This window comes from Rhincodon typus, chromosome 11 (genome assembly GCF_021869965.1).
Source record: "Rhincodon typus isolate 14 chromosome 11, sRhiTyp1.1, whole genome shotgun sequence".
Taxonomy (NCBI): Eukaryota; Metazoa; Chordata; class Chondrichthyes; order Orectolobiformes; family Rhincodontidae; genus Rhincodon; species Rhincodon typus.
Window position 1 is genome coordinate 58,538,811 of NC_063342.1, and position 23,564 is coordinate 58,562,374.

The following is a 23,564-nucleotide window of genomic DNA, read 5'->3' on the forward strand; positions in this document are numbered from 1 at the left end:
CCTGCCCTAAATGAATACTAACCAACTGATTCAGAAGAAAGACTGCAAAAAAAAAGCAGTTTTATTTCTTTTTATTTGTAGAAATGACTAGTTCTGTGGCTAAAGTTGTATTCTATCTCTTACATATAATCAATCCATCTGTAGATGAGCTTGTTTTACTACAAAACCAATTTAAACATGACTAGAGTTGGATGTAGGATTCTGATGAAAATTTATTGACCAGAAACATTAACTCTGTTTCTCTCTCCCATGGAATCCTGACTAATCTGTGGTGATTTTCCAAAGCTTCCCAGCTAGGAAAGCAAAAATGTTTAGTAGTACTTCATTATTGCCAAATTAAACAGACAATGAGAGCGATTGGTCTGATATTCCATTTTTCTGGAATGCTGGTTTTAAGTGCCTATTAAGATTCCCATTGTGATACAGTGTGTCACAATATATGGACAAAGACAGAATTCCACCTTGCATTCAACTGATGCTTCAAACATCCCCAGTTCTACACCCACAATTCTACCCCACTGATGAAAGACATCAATGTTGTCCAGCCAAGATGTTTCTTTGGCAGATTACAGAGATTCCTGATGAACACTGAGATATACCTCTGATCTCTGCGGGTAATTTCTTGTCAGTACAAGCACCAAAACTCAAAATATCACTCAAACAGATACTTCAATCAAAGCAAGATTACTGAAAACAAGGAAGAAATGATAATTGTGCACCTGACACATGATCACAACTATCTTTCATGTCAAATTTTAGATATGCAAATCAACTTATGAGACATTTATTTTCTCTCTTATCCTTTTATCTGGAAGGTGATGACTTATGATGGTCACAATTTCACAGACTTGGCAGCTCCAAAAGATTTTGCCTGAAATAGCTATTCACAATGTCTTAGTCTAGTATTCAAGTATTAGCTGTTACCTGACTAGAAGGGGGAGCAGGCTCCAGTTTTACAAACACCCACAAATTTCATGACTTCTTAAAAAAGAATGATCCTCATGCAAAAGCCAAACTGACTATTTTATTCATCTGTGTGATCTGGGTGTCACTGTGGAGGTCAGAATTTATTGCCCATCTCTTTCTGAAAGATCTCTAAATGAAACTTTGAACAATTGGCTTGCCAGGCCATTTCAGAGGATAGTTAGAAGCTAATCACATTACCTTGGCTTTGGAGTCATATCTGGACCAGATCAGATTAGGATGGTAACTTTCTTTCCCCAAAGGACGTTAGCTATGCGTGTGTGTATGTGTGTGTTTGTGGGATGGAGGTGGGGATGTGTCTTATTGCCTGGAGTGGAAAACTGCTTTGCGAGGGAGTCTGGGAGGAAGCATTCTTGTTAGGCATTACAGTACAGGAAATCTTCTCAACTCTTTCATGCATCTTACTGGACTGGAAAATTCATCTGACCATTGCAGAAGTTGGAAGAGTGATAAAATTGGGCATGCAGACTGATTAATGTAAATAAACAAATAACTCACCTCTTGTGAATGGGTTAGTCACCTCGCTCTCTCCTATTGTGTTCATTAATTTTCCAAGTGGATTTGTTGAGGCCAGGTGGGACAGGATTTGTGTTTTAAAAAAAAAATTTTGACATCCCATCTGACCCATGGTCGCCAATTTTACGGGTTAAGATGACTCCATTTTATGTCTGATTGAAGAACCGATCAGTATCAACAACAATATACATTCATATAGTGTCTTTAAGTTCTGAAAACACTCCATGGTGTTAAACAACAGCATAATCAGACTAAAACTGACACCAGGAATGGAAGGAAATATCAGGAAGAAAGGCTAGGGCAAAAGTGTAGGCCTAAGGGTGGGGGGTGATAGATGGAGAGCTTTATTAAGGGAATTTCGGACCATACATGATTCTATTAAATCAGGACAATAACTATGTGGTTGCTCCTGAATTTCCTTCAGCATTGGTGATAATTATAAATGCAGGGGTCTTTTGTAACAAATTTTTAGTTCTTCATATTAAGAATATCACCTGAATCACCAAATAAATAAACAGGGCTTTGGACTGTCGTGGCATAGTGATAGTGTGTGTTTTTTTTGTATCTCACAAAATGTCTAAACAGGTTGATTCACAATACTTACAAATAGGGCTTGATGGTGTAATCCACTATTGGTTTTTCAAATGGCATTTTAACTTAATTACTATAATACAGCTTTATAACTGTCTCCCACCTATTATTTTACACATAAGAGGTATCTTAGATTATATAAATGTACGGGCATTTATCAACAGAAAATTCTTGCAAATTAGATGCAGTTGCTATTTGTTGAATGTTAGGTAGTTTGATATTTAACAGATTGTTCTACAGGCTAGCTGACTGTTTTCACTTGACTAGAATTATACTTTACTCCTGGGAAAATACCCAATGTAGTCATTATAAAATCTACACTGCCAAGCAGCAACTCAGGCACTCTTCAAACAGTGATGAATGTAAGCACTGTACTTCCTTTCTGTTAATCACCTCACTAAAATTATCTGTCAAGCAGATGCTCTATTTGCCCTCAACTTTTGAAATAAGCTGTAAAAAAGATCAAAGAGGTTGCAAAAAGATATATCCAGGTTAATGAGGTGGGAAAGATCATGGTCAATAGAATGTAATGTGGGAAATTCTGAAGTAAACCATATTAGTCGGAAATATAGCCAAGTAATTTTTTAGGTGGGCGAATCACTGGGGAACGTTGGTAATCATAGGGAGCTGGGAATTCTTGTGTATAAATCACAGAAAGTTAATATGGAGGTACAGCAAGCAATTGAGGAAGCGCATGTTATGTTAGGACTGAATCGTACTATTTTTTGGCAAAAAGCAAGTTGGATGGAGTTTTTTTGGAGGGTTACTCATGACGAGGGCTAGCAGGATTACTCGCCATAACTTAGCTATTTCACCTCATTAACTATTTACTCCATCCCTCATGTCCAATTCTAGCCCCATCTTACCATGTTCTATTTCTGGAACAACTTGCCACTCACCGGATATCCACTTGTGCCCACCTCACCTTGAAAAGTCCATTGTGCACCAGACAAACACTGTCAGTCCATAGCTGCGCAGCATGGTTTCAGACCTTACCTTGGACATGGCAGAGAGGAAGCTGACATCTTGCTTTGCGGGTAGGGACCTGGAGATCCTGCTGGACATGATGGTGCAGAGGACAGATGTCCTTTTCCCCTAGGACTAGCAATGAAGGGTATGACAGTAGGCCATGCCAGCCTGGTCTGAGTTTGCTCACTGGGTCAGTGCAGTCTGAAGGAATGCACAGCTATGTAGGAAGAAGGTCAACGATATTCTCCATTGTATCAGCATAAGTGCCCACCAGCTTCTTGCTAATACCTCACACTCAATCCACTTCTGCTACTGCTACTACTTACTACTCTCACTATTGCCTGCAACATTTTTTCTCACTTGCCATCACCCACCCCCAACACCATGAACCCTGCATGCCCTCTACTCATTCGCTCAGGATACCTGCCCACCTGCACCAACAACTGTGCCACCCACTTTCATCTTCCTTATTATCTGCCTCTGTCTCATTTCACGAGGAAGGATGGCCACAATTGGGCAAAAAAAGTCAAAAAGGATCCTGGTGTATCCCATATTTGACTCCTCACCCATAATGAGGAGGCCATCCTTACTCTGCTCTCTCCGATTGGCTGACTATCAATGTCCGAGTCTCTGGACTGTACTGGGGGCTGTGCATGACTTACTGAGCTCGGACCCCTTGAGCGAAGGCTACCCCCACCCCCCTCTTCCCCAACTTGACTGAAGACTACTGTCAACCAACTTTGTGTCTGCACGAAATGGCAAGGCAAGACAATAGTAATATGAGTCTGGTCTCTCTGGATGAGGAGGCAATGCACAAGAAGGCAAGGCAAGGCAATGGAAGGCCAGGATGCTATCACTGAGTGAGTGAGTGCTATGACAGCAATGAGCGGCCTGGAGATGCAGCCACTTCTTTCCTGTACAAGGCTGGACAGGCTGAGTCACAAAGTGCATTCGAGAGTGAAACAGATGGATTTTTAATCAGTAACGGAAGCTAGGGGTAAAAGCAGGAAAGTAGAATTGAGAATTATCAGATCAGCCATGACCTCACTCAGTGATGGATCAGACTTGATGGGCCGAATGGGACTTCTCCTATGTCTTGTGGCCTTCATCTGAAGGCCAATCCACAGATATGGAAAATATGTTTTATGGTCTTGTGGCTTTTTCCTGTTCTTTATATCCTCACAATCCATATTACTTGTATTTCTTGTGGTCACCTGGCCCAAAGGAAAATAAATGACCTTTTCTAGTGCCTAATATCTAATAAGCACTATGCTGTCACTCCTGGCTGCAAAAGAAGTGGAGCCCAAATGGGCAGATGTCTCTTTTTTTCTTTGTATTGCAACAATTCATTGCACGGACAATGAACTAAAAATTCACTATTATGCAAGAGGTTATGCCAGCACAAAGTATACTGTTGGAATTCTAAATTATTTCAAGTTATTTTAGCATTCTCATATTTATTCACAGTTCTTGTATCTTCCCTCACTGAACTCTCACAAATCATTAAACTTCCTGGTTGAGATACAAAATCCAAGTTAATTGAGTCACCCATTAACTCACTCATCCACTCCACTGTCATTTCCTTGCACCCCTGTCTCCCTTATTCCCAGTCTGGTCAGCCTATTCCTGATTCTTAACCACTTTGCTTGACTCTACGATTGTTGGCTTAACCCCAATCCCACACAGAGCGGTACAAGCAGTGGCCTATTCTGAAGCTTTAGGTCTGGCAAGTCTAGCGCTGCATCATTCATATTGCAAGGCCAAAATTTTGGCAACAATAAGAAAATGGTCATTGCTTTGTTTGTACGTGTCTGAAGGTCTCTGAGCCAGTGCAATATATTGTCTATTCATAAAACCACTTTCACAGCAAATGCAAAACAAGATGACCAGCAGTTTCTTACACCACATTTTTCCACAGTCTGAACCAAGAGGAAATCCAAACAAGAGCTGCAAAATGAGCAATAGTTTTGCAGCTTCAAATATACTCTGCTTCCAAGCCTCTTCCTTTCTCACTGACCTTGGTCTTTTCTGTGTTCTGACAAAATTTTGTTTCATACACTTTTCCGACGAAGGTTTAACATTTGCTGTCCAATGACTCATTTCCTATTGCTTTTTGATCCGTCTGGCTACTTCTTACATGTTTTCCTTGAGGTCACAAGAATGCCAGCTTACTGCCCAGATGCCAAACGAACTATGTGATATGACTCAATGCTTCATTCGTAATCCAGTCTAGAGAGTCCCTCATGGCCAAGTGGATGTGTGCATTATTCAACATGTAATAGTAACACACAGGGCAGAAACATTCCAGGCTGGGTCACTGGTCAAGACATTACTTGACTGGAAGTCAATATGAGTCGGTGGGCACTCGGGGAACAGGATTTCCAGAGAAATTACTGACAAATACCATGTAGGAGCTGAAGGCCAACTCTGAGACACTTCCCCCTATCTGCCTTGGCACAATAATCCTACCACTTAACAGCATTCTGTTGTTTCCAGGACTGATATTGATCTCATTTCCATTGCAAATCCTTAGTCCTCAACTTTCCACTTCATAGCCCCCCAACCCTGAGGAACTGACTTCTACCTTTGGCACGGCGGCACAGTGGCTAGTACTGCTTCCTCACAGCCCCAGTAATCCGGGTTCAATTCCTGCCTCTGTGTGGAGTTTGCACATTCTCCCCTTGTCTGTGTGGGTTTCCTATGGGTGCTCTGGTTTCCTCCCATGATCCAAAAATATGCAGGTCAGTTGGATTGGCCATACTAAATTGCCCATAGTGTCCAGGGATGTGCAGACCAGGTGGATTATCCATGGGAAATGCAGGGTTACAGGGACAGGATAGGGGGTGAGTCTGGGTTGGATGCTCTTTGGAGGGTTGGTGTGGACTTGATGGGCTGAATGGCCTGCTTCCACATTGTATGGATTCTATGATTCTTCCCAAAATCCACTGTACTAGCAGAACCTGTCTCTTTGTGAGGTATCTGCAACACTCCTTGTTCCAGTCCCTCTTGGAACCTCCCCGCAACTCTTTTCCTGGTACACTGGTGCTGCTTCCTGCTCTCGCACAGAATTGGAAAAATGACTCAATTTTGTTTCAAATTTCCACCATTCTCACTCAGCCCATCTCTGAGTCTCTTCTTCAATTCCCTTCCTTGGCTGCTCTGCTTCCATTTTTTGGCAGGAAGCTATCTCGTAATATTGATTACATACCCACTGACTCCCACAGTTACTTTGATTACACTTGTTTACGCTCTGCCTCCTGTAAGGACTCCATTTCCCCCAGTTTCTCTGTCTCTATTGCATGCATTCCGATGATGCCACCTTCTACAGGAGTGCTTCCTTCGTATTTTCCTTTCAATCAGCCAAGGATATGCCCCAACCCTCAGTCATGTCTGATCCTTTCTCCTCCGTCCCAGAACAACAATGGGGTGCCCCTTACCCTCACTTTCCACTTCACTAGTCTCTGTATTCAAAGGACCATCTTCTGCTATTTCCACCATTGCCAGAAGGATGCCACAACCAAACAGGTCTTCCTCTCCCCTTCCTTGTCAGCATTCTGCAGGTGCCATTCCCTGCAGGTTCCATGAATAGAAAAAAATGTCACAGCCCCTCACCCGGATTTCTGTGAAGGCCGTGGTGTCAATGCAATCATCCAAAACAAGTTCAATGGATTCATTCACGTTCATTAGTTAATGGATATTGTGGAGGTAGAAGCATTGAAGGCTGGTGAGAACTGATTAATCGGCAAATTCCACGCAGTCAGCAATGACAAGCCATAAGGTGAACAGGATGAAACTTGGCAAGATTAGTTCCCATCTGAGTGAGTTGGAGCAACCGCATTGCTGCTCATAATGAGGCTGTACAAAGCCCAGATGAGCCCTTCAGAGAGTGTGAGAGAGATACAATGGAAGCTTTAAGCTTATCTAAGAGCAAGTCAAGCCTAGGATGGTTGCAAGACAGCAGAACAATCTGAGGGTTGGGCAATGAATAACTGGGTAGGAACTTGGAAGGTAGAGCACTTGAGAGAGAAGTGAAAGGAGGCATGACAATTACTATTCAATGCCTCAAGTCGAGAAGTCAAATAGAGAGTCACTTGTTTGGTAAGTGAAGTTCAACAGCATTGGATGTGGCTTTAAATATTTAGTGCATCCTTAATGTCTAGGTTCACACAGCAAGAAAGACTACTTCAGTGATATACTCAATTGCTGCTATGCCAGCAAAATTACATCTCAGAATGAGGCGAAATTTCAAATAGACAGAAAACAACAGAGAAAATATTGATATGGAGAAGGAAAATATAAATTTTCCTGAGACCAGGAGGATATAAATTTACACCTAATGTAAGTGACCAGGCACCACATATTTAGAACCACAGCACAGCCAGACTTACTCGCTTATTTAAGACATCAAATCAATTGTGCATCAGTAAATCTTCCGCTACTTCTGCACCTACAATTACTGAATAAAGCCAATGGAGAATGAAAAGACTGCATTTATCTGCCTGCGTACACCTGAAAAAATACTTTAAAAATGTACATGCAGTTGGATTAATTATCCAAGTAGCAAAACTAGTTTTCTGTTCCAAAATAATAATAAAAGCCCCAATAATAAAGCTAAATAACTCAAAGACATACAGCTCCCAGAACAGTTTCACAGTCTTGAGACAGATTAAACGATCTCGTAACATTACTTCATTTCCAATGAAACATTTAACTGCAGTCCTCAAAATGATTATTCCTAACTAGGTACTATAATAATTGCCTTTCTTTTAAACTGAATCTCTAGTAGGCAATTAGTTTGATAAAGGTTTCAGACAAGAATGAAATACTTGCCTTGTCGCACCCAGTGTATTCATTATATCACCTACGTATTTTTGAAGTGCACAATTTCACAGTCTCCAAAATCATGTACACTGTATTATTAGCGTAAAGACTTCACACACTCCAAACAAATGTATTCATTGTTGCACTCTTCCATTAGACTGCCACTTATTGGCTCTCTTCCAAGTTTTTTTTCACACAATCATGGAATTATTACAGTGCAGAAGGGGCCATTTGGCCCATTGGGCCTACATGGCCTCTTCAAATGAACACAGTGGCTCAGTGGTTAGCACTGCTACCTCATAGCACCAGGGACCCAGGTTCAATTCCACCCTTGGGTAACTGTCTGTGTGGTGTTTGCAAATTCTCCCTATGTCTGAGTCGGTTTCCTCCCGCAGTCCAAAGATGTGCAAATTAGGTGGATTGGCCATGCTAAGTTACCCTGTAGTGTCCAGGGAGGTGTGTGTTAGCCATACGGAAATATAGGCTGGTGGGATGGTCTTTGAAGGATCAGTGTGGACTCTTTGGGTTGAATGGCCTGCTTCCACACTGTAGGGATTCTATGATGTTTTTAAAGTGCTCTAATTACTTATTTGAAGAAATAAGCCAAGGTTTAGAAATTAGTATCAGTGCTAACTCAAAAATAATGGGCAGAATTTTCCCAGATGTTTGCCAGTGATTTCTGGGAATAGGGTGGTGGGGGAAGGTGATGATTTTGTTGGTTGGGAGGATGAGGGCAGGAGGTGAATGAGGTTGGAAACTCCTGAAAATTGACATCAGCTTGGGATCCTGATGTGTCGTCTCACATTCCACAGGGTGGCACTGAAGGCAAGTAAGAAACTGCCCTTACATCTACTGGAAAGGAATTTAAGAGTACTTTATGTAGCTAAGAGTCAGTTATGACTTGCTCAAGTCTTGAATCCTGAATTTCTTGGCTATAAAACCCTGTCAGAAACCAACCATATCTCTAAGCTGAATACAGAACAGAAGGAGCTTCCTCAGTGAAACAGGCTGGGAAGATTTTGATCAGTTTCACTGACAAGCTCCAGTCTCTCCTGGCCATGAGAGATGGCTGTTCAAATCATTTCTCTTATTTATTGCTTCATAGATGATTGTCAACTTCTTGAAAGCTACTTCCCTTGCATAACATTTCACTCATTTCACACTTTCCTGCTGCTACTGTTCAATTGGGCAAAACATTGTGTAGGCAGTTCCACTGTCCATTTCTGCTGAGGAGCAGAGGCAAAGGCAACAACAAACGATAGCTCCAGCCACTAGAGCTGCAACACCAGCAGCATCTGCTGCCTGCTCAGGCCACATACCCCTCCAAGACACAGGGTGGATAGATATGGAGATCAAGTTGAAAGGAGGGAGAGTATCCAACACAAGGACCACAAGCAGAGCTTTAGTTCCCTTGGCTTTTCTGAGAGTTAGTTCCACAGGATCTGAAGGTAGTCCTTTGCTAACATTTGGAGCATCTGTAGACAGGATCTCCGTTCCAGTGGAGCAGCTGGATACTCATTGTTGATGGTCAATAAGGTGCATTTCACTGGAGAGTCAAATATCCACCCCCTAATCCCTCCACCCTACCCCAACCTGGCTCTCTGCCTCTCACATAGTTGTGTGTGTTCTTCTTTGCAAACAGAGAAAGCAGAGAGACATGAGAGGTCTTAATCACTTCAATGGACAGGAGAGATGGGCGATGGGAATCACAGGGAAAACTCTCTTCTGATTGGAGTCACATCTCGGACAAAGGAAAATAGTTGTGCTGGTTAATCTATTTTCCTAGTCCTGGCATATCACTGTAGAAGTTCTTCAGGGTGTGTCTTAGGCCTGAATATCTTCAGTTACTTCATCAATCACTTTCCCTCCATCATAAGGTCAGAAGTGGAGACATCTGCCGGTGATTTCACTATGTTCAACACTATTTATGACATCTTCCCAGATACTGAAGCAATTGTGTCCATATGCAGGAAGATCGAGACAATATTCAGGCTCGGGCTGAAAAGTGACAAGTAACATTTGCAACATGCATGTGCCAGGCAATGACCATCTCCAACAAGAAGAATCCAACTATCACCCCTTGAGGTTCAATGCCATTACCATTGCTGTGGTCTGGAACCTCATGATGCCACTGTTTCTAGGTTGGAGGGACCGCGATCCTTCTTCTGACTTCCTCACCGACTTCTGTCGATGCCTGCTGGGTTGGAGAGGATGTCATCTTCTTCCTGTCCCTGGGAAAGATCACTTCATTGCAGTCCTTCAAATCCCACTGCTGACCTGCAGTAAGAGCGAGACACCCGGAGAACAGACTTTGCAGGAGTCCTTGCCAATCTTGGGGCTGCTGTTGCTTCGACAATTCAAGAGCTGATGAGCTTTTCTTACACAGGCCCTGCACTCTATGATTAGAAATCCTTGCTTTGACAGAACAGGCTGGTGATCCTGCCATGACTGCAAGGGGCCTACAGTACATTCTGGCAAACAACAATTTTCCAGCATACCATTCATTCAAAAATGGTCACACTAAAATAGAAAGATTCTGCCGCATGGGACAAAAATAGAACTTTTGTTGTGACTCATATGTATTACAAAATGATATTTGAAGCTCAGGTTCAAAAAGGTAGATCAGAGTTCACTAGTCTGTGTGAAATAAAGTTAAATGGGGTAGATTCCTTTTAAGGAAGTATTAGTTAAGATCTTGATGCCTTTATTTGAGTCTGAGTTATTTCCTATTTAGATTGTAGCAAGCACTCTTGTGGCAGTGCCCCTACCTTTGGGATAGGAATCCAGGGTTCAAGTCAGGACACATCTGAACAGGTTGATTAGAAAATATCCATAGATTACAACAAGTGCTTTTCTGATACTGCAATATTGATGTTACCAGCGTCAGATCAATTGAACCTTGCATCAGGCTTTCATTAGCATCACTGTCTTAAAATGAATTCAATAGTAGGAGGCCTGAATATTTTTCAGCGCTTAGCTGTTCTGGGAATAGAAATGCTTTGTAATGCAGTGATGTAGACTCATGAATTTCACACGCTGAATCCCATCTATAAAGACATGCCTGAAGATTGGACAAATCAGGTAAATTGCACCCAAAAAGAAGATATTCCAGCAAAAGAAACAAGGAATTGTTGAAAATATAATTCAATCCATTCTTTGGCATTTACAAGTAGTCTTACACCTGAAGGATGATATTATGTAAACATCCTGTATTATATAAAGAGACAACAAGGTGCAGGGCTGGATGAACACAGCAGGCCAAGCAGCATCATAGGAGCAGAGAGGCTGACGTTTCGGGCCTAGACCTTTCATCAGAAAAGGCTTTTCTGATGAAGGGTCTAGGCCCAAAACGTCAGCCTCTCTGCTCCTATGATGCTGCTTGGCCTGCTGTGTTCATCCAGCCCTGCACCTTGTTGTCTCGGATTCTCCAGCATCTGCAGTTCCTACTATCTCTGATTCAATTTTAACCCCACTGCGAAGCCTCTTCTAAGGATGCCTAAACTGAAGAAGTTACCCTCCTCCCTCCGGACAAACCTCAAGGGATCTCTCTCCCACTGCAACTCTCTCGTAATCTCTTCGGCCCTGAAACTGCTCGACCGCGTCCTGAAGCAAACCAGGTACTACAGCCACATCACCTTCCTTAGCACCTGCCTACGGAACCAGATCATCCCCAATGGACTACAATCCACATTCAAGCCTTCCCAATTTGGCCCCAACCGTGATAATATCTACACTCATGGTATTGAGATCCTTCAGAAGCGTTTCTCCCTGCGACTCCTGAAACACACACTTGCAGCAATGCGCCGGCATCTCCAGGCACTACAATCAAGCCTACCCCAGCTCAGAGCCTCCCTCTCCCAGACCTGCAAAGGAACTCTCCTGTTTTTTATTCTTCATAGGATCCACAACCTGAACTCACAATTCTACTCAGCTTTATTGGACACTAAAAACCGTAAGTACAGTAAACTTACTGGTGCCTACCACCCAAAACGGGCTTCCTCCACCCCCCAAATCCCCAGCCGTACCCAGGACCTTCCCCACAATGGGCCCGCCGCCATTGGCCATGAGGCCACTATCGGAGAACCCACAGATGACGTCCTTTTCTGATGAAGGGTCTAGGCCCGAAACATCAGCCTCTCTGCTCCTATGATGCTGCTTGGCCTGCTGTGTTCATCCAGCCCTGCACCTTGTTGTCTCGGATTCTCCAGCATCTGCAGTTCCTACTATCTCTGTATTATATAAATTTTCTTTATATTCCGTAATATATCATTTAGTAATTTTTCTGCATTCTTATTGATCTGTGAATATTTGTTAGTAGGGTTGATCAAGGTATCTGTACAAAATGGACTATGTGCGTTCTTGACAGTTGTATAAGAAAATGGTTTCGATAGGTTAATTTTGGAGACTGTGTGCAGCACCACCCAATCGGATTATGTCATATAGGCTTAGGTGGGGAGAAGGTGGAACAACATAGGATCTTGTGGTGTGTAGACTTATATCCAAAAGTCTCCGCAGAGTCTTACTAACAGTGCCTAATGTAACTTTAACCTTACTACAAAATGCAATAAATTATATATGACAAGACCCTCTTCTTATTAAAACTCAACAGTGATTGATCCTCTACTGTTATAAAACAATTAAGCCCTTTGACCCAGTCAAAGGAAACAGGATGGGTGACAACATCCTTCTAATGAAAAATACCACATTGTTCATATTTCCAAATGAAGAAGACAAACATAGGCCCTGAAATTCCTGGATTGCACCAACACAGAGATCACATCCAATTTTTTTTTGCTGGTTTATCTGCTGATATTGTCGCTGGGAATGAATGCTGAGATTTCCTGGGGAGCTCATTTATTAACACCAAAACTTAAATACTCTCATAACATAACCACTAATGTAGAGTATCGAGTTGTCACCCATTGAGTATAAAACTGGGAATGTCCATTCGGAAAATGAAACCCCAGATATTTCCTCCTTCTGAATTGTTATTGAAGCCCAGGAGCTATGTCTCAAGTGGACTGAGACTGGGTCTCAGTAAGAAAAAGACATACTTTTCAGAAATCTCAGTTACACCGATATCAGGTGACTTTGTGCTGTGTTGTGTGGCAACATCTTGGAGACAGACCACTGTGAACCATTTTATGGTGTAAATCCAGGAAACTCATGTGAACTGGTCTTGAGGGGTTGGGTACAGCTATCTAAATGAGTCGCATAGAATTTCAAATGATGACAGAATTTACGTACAAAATGTTTCTGTGTAGAACCTGAGTGTGTACGTTCTGCTGACATCTCTTTGGGTAAAACACAGCACCATGATGCTCCTACACTGTAGCTGTATCGAAACATTCCAGGGAATTCCAAGCCACAGTGCACATTCTATGGGCTCCAAACTCCCACAGAGGCAGTAATCAGGAAGTCACACCCGAAATGAGGGTCAGTTGTTTTGCATTAAGCATTTACACCCATTTCTTGTAAACTTCATTATATGTATCTGAGAAAAGTGCAATAAAAGATAAAGCAGCATAAACACAACTTATTTTATGATTTGGAAATCTTGGCAGAAAAATTTAATCAAACCTGAAAATGTGTACAGGAAATATGATGAGCTACAAGGTGTAGAGCTGGATGAACACAGCAGGCCAAGCAGCATCAGAGGAGCAGGAAAGCTGACGTTTCGGGTCGAGACCCTTCTTCAGAAATGGGGGAGGGGAAGGGGATTCTGAAATAAATAGGGAGAGAGGGGGAGGCGGATAGAAGATGGATAAAGGAGAAGATAGGTGGAGAGGAGACAGACAGGTCAAAGAAGCGGGGTTGGAGCCAGTAAAGGTGACTGTAGGTGGGGAGTTAGGGAGGGGATAGGGCGGTCCAGGGAGGATGGACAGGTCAAGGAGGCAGGATGAGGCTAGTGGGTAGGAGATGGGGGTAGGGCTTGAGGTGGAAGGAATGGTTAGGGAGGCGGGGACGAGCTGGGCTGGTTTTGGGATTTTGAAGCTTGTGAAGTCCACATTGATACCCTTGGGCTGCAGGGTTCCCAAGCGAGATATGAGGTGCTGTTCCTGCAGCCTTTGGGTGGCATCGTTGTGGCAATGCAGGAGACCCAGGATGGACATGTCGTCCAAGGAGTGGGAGGGGGAGTTGAAATGGTTTGCGACTGGGACTGTTTGTTGCGAACCGAGCGTAGGTGTTCCACAAAGCGGTCCCCAAGCCTCTGCTTGGTTTCTCTGATGTAGAGGAGGCCACAACGGGAACAGCGGATGCAGTGTACCACATTAGCAGATGTGCAGGTGAACATCTACTTGATGTGGAAAGTCTTCTTGGGGCCTGGGTTGGGGGTGAGGGGGGAGGTGTAGGGGCAGGTGCAGCACTTCCTGCGGTTGCAGGGAAAAGTGCCGGGGGTGGTGGGGCTGGTGAGGAGTATGGAACGAACAAGGGAGTCATGGAGAGAGTCGTCCCTCCGGAAAGCAGATAAGGATGGGGAGGGAAAAATGTCTTTGGTAGTGGGGTCAGATTGCAGATGGCAGAAGTGCTGGAGGATGATGCGTTGGATCCGGAGGTTGGTGGGGTGGTACGTGAGGACGAGTGGGATTCTGTTTTGGTTGTTATTGTGGGGAGGGGGTGTGAGGGATGAATTGCGGGAAATGCGAGAGACACGGTCGAGGACGTTTTTGACCACTGTGGAGGGGAAGTTACGGTCCTTGAAAAACGAGGACATCTGGGATGTCCGGGAGTGGAATGCATGATGATGAGCTCTTGCTCAAGAGTAATGCATCTATTCTTTCTGGTACAGGATTGCCATTAACAAGTTAAAAAGAAAACAGGACAACAACAGGCTCTCCCTCACCCTAAAAACAGGAATACGAGCACAATTGAAAGGCATGAGAATGACAGAATTTCAAACAAATCCACAAACCTAAGGATTGTGAAGCATTGTACCAATATCAATGATAGTGGTAATCTCCACTGCAATGCGCAGTGTTCAGTTATCTGCTCTTCGTGAATAATTCAGAAACTAATTTATATAATCGTTGTTAAAGTTTTATGTTTTCAAACTCACCTCCTGTTTCTAATCTGTGCCTAGATGTATTAGAATCTCTTGTTGCATGTAGTAATCCACTGGGGCAAATTCAAGTATTAACAAGAACCAAGTAACTGATAAACTCATTCTTTAAGTTAATTCAAGAGAGCCTGATCATATTGCCTCGTTTTAATACATTATTTCATTTAGATGTGGGAGAAGGTATGCAAAAGGGAAAGGATCCTTCATAAATTAACCTTATTGCAATTGACTGGCGTTGGTTGCGGGGGGTGCGGGGGTTGAGATGAGTGAATAAAGAAGGCGACCCAGTTCATCCCTCCTCACCAGGCAGCTCAATACTTTGGGATAGTTGGTTAGAAACCATATCAAACTGGGGAAACTCATTAGGTTCCGGTTGTAACAAAGGCAATACCTCAGCTGATCAGAGTTGATTTGTTGACGAATCAGTACCCCTTTCTCTTATAAATGGTTGCGATTGCCTAAACATTGGCGTTCGTGTATTTGTCCTGATACATGCTAAACAAAATGTTTTGGCAAAATGTCTCTCCTCTCAGCAATAAGTGTAAGCAAATACTTTGGTGATGGTAGTTTCTGAAAACTCTGATCTGTACTTTTGGTCAATGAAATTGCAATAAAACAGCATAAAAGCTTAGGGTTAATGTGAGGATATTCTGCCGCCAATGATTGAGGCTCTATGCAATTGTGAAACTGAACTTTATGTAATCAGATTACTGCAAATGGGTGATGGTCAAGTTTTGTATCATTTCTGGTCAGCACAGTGGCTCAGTGGTCAGCACTGCTACTTCACAGCACCAGGGACCCAGGTTCGATTCCTGCCTTGGGTGACTGTCTGTATGGAGTTTGTACATTCTCCCTATGTCTGTGTGGGCATTCTCCAGATACTGTGGTTTCCTTCCACAGTAAAAATGTTAGGTGATTTGTATATGGGAAATGCAAGGTTACAGGAATAGCGCAGGGGAGTGGGATGCTTTTTGGAGTGTAGGTGTGGACTCAATGGGCCGAATTGGCCAGCTTCCACACTGTAGGGACTCTTTATTTAAAATTCTGCATTGTAGAAGATTAAAGTGACTAATGGGAATTTGCTGACAAAATAATGATTAGTTCTGTAAACACAAGTTTTTGTAATTACCCCAATTAATCTTTGCACCGACTTTGAATTATTTTATGTATTTCACACATACCTGTTCATATCATCCATATTATCTGCTGCAAAGTAGAAGCTTTTAATCTTAGGATGGCATGCTTTGAATGCACTGTTAAAGAGAGAGATGCACACAATAAAAATCACAAACTCGCATAATTATCTCTACATGAAAATATTTCAAAACTTTCAGTTTGAAACGTTTCATTAAAAGTCGATATTCAATGACTTCTCAAGTATTTCTCTTTGTGCTCAAGGGTTAAAAGGGGTGGGGGTAGAATTACTCCATATTCCCCATTATTATTTATTGAACATAATGGAATGTGGGCAGGAATGGGACAGTCCTGATAGCCTCCTGACTCTGTTTAGCCTATGTATTAAAACTGATCCATAGGTTTTCAGATTTACAGGAACAAAGGAAATCTGCTAGATGAAGAGGTGTAGCCTTGCTGATAAAAGAAAGGAAGAAAGACAAGCATTTATATGGCACTTTACACAACTATCAGACTTCTCAAAGTGCTTTACAGTCAAAGAAGCACTGTTGCAATGTAGGAAATGCAGCAGCCAATTTGCCATGACTAAAGTAGTGTAATGTACATTGTTTATATGGATTTTCTGTAGGCATTTGATAAACTTCCTAACAAGAGACAAATAGATAAAGAAGAAACTCATAGTTTTGAAGGAAACTTACTGACCTAGTGAAGAGATTATTTATGGAGCAGGAACAAAGATTAGAGACAATAAATAGGTAATCTAAACGGCAACAGTGACACACCTGAAATGTCTGTGCTCTATCTTAGCTATTTATTGTGTTTAATGACCTAGGTGATGGGACAGAGAGTCACTTTAGGTTTGCAATTGAGGCAAAGATAGGCAGCACTGTAAACATTGTGAATGAAAGCATAAATATTGATGGATGTAGCAAAAGGCCAAAATCCGAGGCAAATGCATTAGGATGTAAGTAGGTTTGGGATCATCTGCTTTGCACCTAAAAAGCATTGTGAATTTAAAATATGAGACGAATAGATTTTTATTAACAAAATGTTTTAAAGGATATTGGCAAAGGCAGAATATATACAGTTAGACTGATGATTAGACTTGGTCTTATTAAGTGGTAGATGAGACTAGAATGGCTAAATGGTATACTCATGTTCTATGTTCTATGTTCCAGTTCTTATGCTCACTTGTACAAACCATTTTAAAAATTGTTATATTGCCATTATTGCATTATACATAAATAGAACATGTTTGAGTGTGTTAAGAATCAATTAAACATTAAGAAGATCAGATGGTAGAAACAAAATTTAAAATACTGATTTTATAATTTGTGTCTTTTGTTTCCAAACAGTGGAAACACACTCCATTTCATTTTAGCTTACATTCTGTGGGTGTTTCAAAAGCTGCCCTGGATAGTTGGCATGCTTCTGCATCAAGTCATGGAAAATTATCAATGCACAATACACATAAATTTCATCACATCTCTCAAAAATGTCTCTATGTGCTTCATAACACTGCTTTGAAATGCAATGCCTAGTCATTTCACCCACTCAAAATGGGTGCACATCACGAACCCAAAACTGCAATAACATATGACCAATCAATCTGTTTTTGGTGGTGGTGGATTAAGGAGAAATGCCAATATATTGGAGAATTTCCTGCTTGTCTTCAAGTCTGCTGTGGAATTATTGCTATGCAACTGAACGACAACATATGACAGGGCCTTCATTTAATGTCTCAGTTGAAACACAGCACCTTTGAATTGCAGAGACTGTGGGAACTGCAGGTGCTGGAGAATCTGAGATAACAAGGTGTAGAGCTGGATGAACACAGCAGGCCAAGCAGCATCAGAGGAGCAGGAAGGCTGACGTTTCGGGCCTAGACCCTTCTTTGAACTGCAGCATTCTTTTGCGATGCTACTGAACAGTCAACCACCATTAGCGTTGTTTTATTTTGGGATGGGTGTCCACACAACAAGTGCTGCCAGCTTCCTGTAGCAGGGCCTTGTTCTTTTTAAATCAGATCTCTCAGGCAGCCAGCCCAACACAATAAGTCTGGCACATTTTCCTGCACAGTTCATCTGGTCCTGTGAAAACTGCACGTTGGGAGCCACTAGCACTCTATAAAATAAGCAGCTTATATGATTAAGTACTGGCCCCGTGACCTCCTAGCTCAAAAACATAAATCTGAGCAAAGCTGACAAACTAATTTGATCTAGTTTTCCGACAGTGTTCAACAAAATGCAAACATTAGCTAAAGCCTGAGTATATTAAAGAGAATCACTTCAATTTATTCTGGTCTTTTACTTCAAATGATATTAAAATCTAATTTCACTGCATTACTGACTACATATTATGCCCCAGATATGCTGATGAACTGTGATTATGTGCATGTTGCTAATGCTGCATGTGACAATCACCATTTTGCATACTACATCCAGCCAGGATTTCTGATTCCATTTGAAATAATGGTACTTCAGCAATCCATGTGGTGAAGAGAAGCAGGGCAGAGAACATGTCTCTTGTTTATGACACCAACCAGCTTACTCAGGTAAGCTTCTAAGAGCTCACAAGTATTTCAGTGGGGTTAGTAAGAGAATGTGTGGGTGAGTGAGTGAGTGCATGGTGTGGGAGTAATGAATGAGTTAGCGGGTGGTTGGATGGGAGTGGGTAATGAGTGGGTTGGAGGCGTGGGGGGGTACTTTGGTTGGGTAGGGGTGTGATTATTTGGGTCAGAGGGAATGGGATTAGTCAGGTAGAGAGAATGGAACCAAATCAAGTCAGGGGAATGGGTAATTGAATAGGATGGGTGGGCAGTTAGGTTGGGGATGTGAGTATTCAGGTGGGGTTGTCCAGTCAGTTGGGAGGTGACTGGGGGAGTCAGGAATGATTGGTGGGTGTGGGTGTGGGATGGGGGCTTGTGTTGTGCTGTTTATCACTGAGTCACACCAGAACGTAACAATTCGAGAGTTCAGTACTTGGGTAAATTGTGCCTATTTCATCAGAGTCTCCAACATTGAGACAAGTGTGAGACATTTTTACAGGAGCACAGAAAAGGTATGTCTGCTTTTAGGACGTTTAAACTGCTTGGAAAATTATAGTGTGTATACACATGTCAGGACTACCTAGAGATCCTGATGTGCAGCAGCAGTTTAAGTACAGTTCGTCACTGTTCCTAATATGGGAGGATCTGGCCTTATATTGCCTTAAAAGAAGGCTGCAGCACAACAGCATACTTTGAAATATCACACTTATTTTCACAATTATTATTTTGTATTTTGGATGGTTTAAATCTGGCATTACATATTTATGACTTATTAAAATGGACTGTGTTTGTGCGCAGCACACAATTTTGGCGTGTGATCATATTTGCTGTGAAAATCAGTGTTTATTTGTATCCATCAAATATAGACCAAATTGGCTTTGCATCAGATATTCCTGACAGCACTAATCTGATAGCTGGTCGAAGAACAGAGACTAATTAACTGTGATTAGCATTCACAAACTCTCACTTTCAGGATTTGGTGGTTCAGTGTTTTAGAAAACCCAAGTATTTTTGCACCTGCTTATAATTATTATCAGAAAACAGGGCTGAATGCAATTTTTCTTGCGGCTATGGGAATTACATATAAGCACAATTACATAAGGGAAATATTTTTCAATTATGTTTGGGTCTGCAAGTTCATTTAAGATAATCTTAGATTTCTTTGCTCGTTTGCACATGTGGCTTGTATGTAATCGGGATTTCAAGACTAGGGGACATATTTTTAAGTTGAGAGGAGAAAGATTTAAAAAGGATATGAAGGGCAATTTTTTTTACACAGTGGATGGTTTGCATGTGGAATGAACTTCCTGAGGAAGTGGTGGATGTGGGCACAGTTACAACATTTAAAAGACAATCAGATATATTCATGAATAGGAAAGGTTTGAAGGGATATGGGCCAGGAGCAGGCAGGTGGGACTAGTTTAGTTTGGGATTATGTTTGGCACTGACTCTTTGGATCAAAGAGTCTGTTTCTGTGCTGTGTGACTATGATTCTGTAATAGTGAAAAATAGAAATAATGACATGTGCTGAAAATTTCTGACCCCATTATAGGAAAAGTGGATCATGGAGAGACAGGGGAGACAATGATGGAGAGCGGGAGCAAAGGCAGCAACCTGGAGGGAAGTCTTAACAAGAGAAAGTCTTAGTTTATTTTTTAAGCAGAAATATTCATTAATTAATCATTTGAGGAACTCAAAGGATGTATGCAGTTATTAATCTTGTAATGTAAGATGAACACCAACAGACACAACAAATATTAATTTCTTGAGCTAAGGAAATCATATTGAATTAATTTCCTCTCTATAAAGTCAAGGATGAGTGATATCATCTGATCATTGCTACTGTAATACTTACTACTTTTTCCGACATTCACTTGCTCGATCAATTTTGAACTCAGAAAGGCAGATAAATCCTTCAGCCTTCTCATCCTGAGAAGAAAACCAAAACAAAAAACTCCTAAGCATTTCTTTGTTGTGCAACTTTTCATTTTTGAATGAATTGTTCAAATGTTTAATTTATTCAGCATCTTGTTTTGGAAAGCTTTTTTTAAACAATGCTGCTTTTCATTCGAGTCCAAAGCAATGCACAACGTTTGAATATGTGGAATGAATCTCAGGGAAAAACTCCAACTTGAAGTTCAAAGCACTCTCAACAGCAATGAATAATACATTACAGCGTTTAGCCACTCAGCCCCTCGAGCTGCCTTGCCATTTAGCAGGATATGGCTGATCCGATTACTCCATATTTCCGCCTGCCACTGATAACCTTTTATCTCCTTTCTCAGTAAGAATCTATCAACCAATGCCTTAAAAATATTCCAAGACCGTGCATCAACCAACTTTTATGGGAGGGATTTCACGAGCCTCTATGTGTGAGAGAGAAAAAAGTCCTCATCTCTGTCACAGATAGTAGGAACTGCAGATGCTGGAGAATCCGAGACAACAAGGTGCAGGGCTGGATGAACACAGCAGGCCAAGCAGCATCATAGGAGCAGAGAGGCCGATGTTTCGGGCCTAGACCCTTCATCAGAAAAGGGAGAGGGGAAGGGGGTTCTGAAATAACGTCAGCCTCTCTGCTCCTATGATGCTGCTTGGCCTGCTGTGTTCATCCAGCCCTGCACCTTGTTGTCTCATCTCTGTCATAAATAGGCAACCTGTAATTCTAGATTCTCCCACAAGAGGAAGTACTCTTTCTGCATTCAACCTGTCAAGACCCCTCAGGATCGTATCAATCAAGTAGCCCCTTACTTGTCTAAATTCCAGCAGATATAAGCCGAGCTTCACAAGACATGCCTCCCACACCCCCATTCCAGGTATTAGTTTAGAAAACATTCTCTGAACTGCCTACATTTATATCCTTCCTTAAGCAAGAAGACCAATATTGTAAACCAGAACTCCAGATGTGGTTTTACCAATGCCTTGGATAATTGAAGCATAATCCTCCCTTACGTATGATGCATTCTTACGTCTTCAACTCATCTCGCAACAAATGACACCATTCTATTAGTTTCTTAATTGTTTGCTATATCTGTAGGCTAACCCTTTGCAATTCACACATGAGAATACCAAGATCCCGTTGCATCGTAGATCTTAGCAATTACTCATTATTAGATAACGTGCCTCCTTTTTGTTCTTTCTACCAAGACGGACAATTTAAATTACTTGCACAGAATACTTCATTTGCCAGATCTTCGTGCCCCCTCACGTAACCTATCTGCAACCTTTTGTAGTCTCCTTATGCCCTCTTCACAACTTACATTCCAACCCATCTTTGTGTCTTCAGTATTTTTACGAACCATGCCTTCAGTCCCTCCATTCAAGTCATTTATATAAATGGTCCTGGGAAATTATTTTATCAGCTTCCTAATTTTAGCAGAAGAACTGATCATGAGTAAAATTGACTTCCTTTTAGTCAAATGGCAAAAAAAAATGCTAATCTTAATGTCAATGTCTGATAGCCTGTTGCATATATCCAACACATCCTGACTCCAATTTCTAGCATTTAGAGTTTTTCGAATTAAGTTCCAGCTTTTGCAACATCTTATCCCAACTCAATCTGTCATGAATGACAACGACACCAAATTTAGTCATGTTTTGCTACAATGAGAGAAATGAGGTCAAAAAAATAATGAGTGTTGCCCTTGTGAGTTCTGTTCACAGTTCATACCGGATCAGTGAGTGTGGCAAAGGTATGGAGACAGCATAGGAGTATAGAGGATGCATGGCTGATATGGAGAGGGGCAATGGAGTGGGCATGTGGATCTCAAGGGGCAATAGTGGTCTAGGGATTTATGAGGGGGCGTAAAGTTTAAGGAGGGGCGATACAGCGGGGCGGATTAGGGTGAGGGATAGGATGGTTAACGTTCATGTACAGACATGCACCAGTGTCTGAGTCTAAACTGCCTGCTTCAATATCTTCCTAACCTATTCCCACCTTCGGCCTGCCTCAGGATATAGTGACTCTAGGCCATCCTGTTAAAACATTGCAGGTGGACACTGCTACTGTGACATCAGGAAATGACAGACTCACAATTCCCATCTTGAGGGTGAAAATTCAGGCTGTAGCATAGTTTTCATATTATTAATTAGGTTGCTTTAATATTTATGCACCCTTAAGGATTCAAAGTGCAACAACTTAAGTTTCAATTTAAGTTTCCTTGAAATGAAGATAATGAAAAAATTCCCAGGATGTGGTAGATTACTTAAAAACACACAAAAACTCTCTCTACCATTTGGTATATGGCTTCGCTGTAGCAACCAATCCCAGTAACATTAGCAAAATAGGTTGTGTGGGAGGTGCACTGGAAATTATAAAATATCAATCCATCACTACTTTCACGTTTATAAAATTTGTATTAGAGACTATTACAAATTCTCCTGAACTATCTAAAGCAAGCAAATGCAAGTTCTTTTTGCAAGCACAAGTTTCATTACAAAATAAATATAATCCATATAGTTCCTTCCAGATGATTACTTTCAAAGAATGCTATTCACTGCTGGTCTTCATTTCACAGGTTTTCTTCTTGCTCATGCATTTCTTTCTCTCTGTTCATTCCCTGTAAGATACATGTACCTGACTGTGTTAGAGTGATCACCTCAAAGTGCTTGTCAAAATTATTCTACGACCTGACCACACAGTAGATTACATAATGCATTGGAAAGGTTCAAGCTCTATTTTCACTTTCTTCCACTCCTCCCTTTAGCAAAGGTTTTGTACTCCTACGCACCTCCTCTCCTGCTGATTCAGTCATGAACTTATCTACGTCGTAAACTCATACCAAGCTGTGACACACTCATTCAGTTCACCAAACTCTTTTGCTGCCTGGCAATTTCGAAAAAGAGAGCATTTGAAGAAAAACTGCAGAAGACCTCAAACCAATTACACATTAACTTCATCTCTCTTTTTAAGAATTCTCTGCAGTTGTTGTAATGTAGCTATAC

General features: G+C 41.6%; 1 protein-coding gene across 1 annotated transcript in view; it reads right to left on the bottom strand.

Moving 5' to 3' along the window:
* The window catches only part of cnksr2a (connector enhancer of kinase suppressor of Ras 2a), a 410,446-nt gene that overhangs the window by 10,154 nt on the left and 376,728 nt on the right, over nucleotides 1-23,564 (bottom strand). The window contains 2 exon segments of the mRNA XM_048602521.1: nucleotides 16,123-16,194; nucleotides 20,479-20,552. Coding sequence (XP_048458478.1) covers nucleotides 16,123-16,194; nucleotides 20,479-20,552 — 146 coding nt within the window.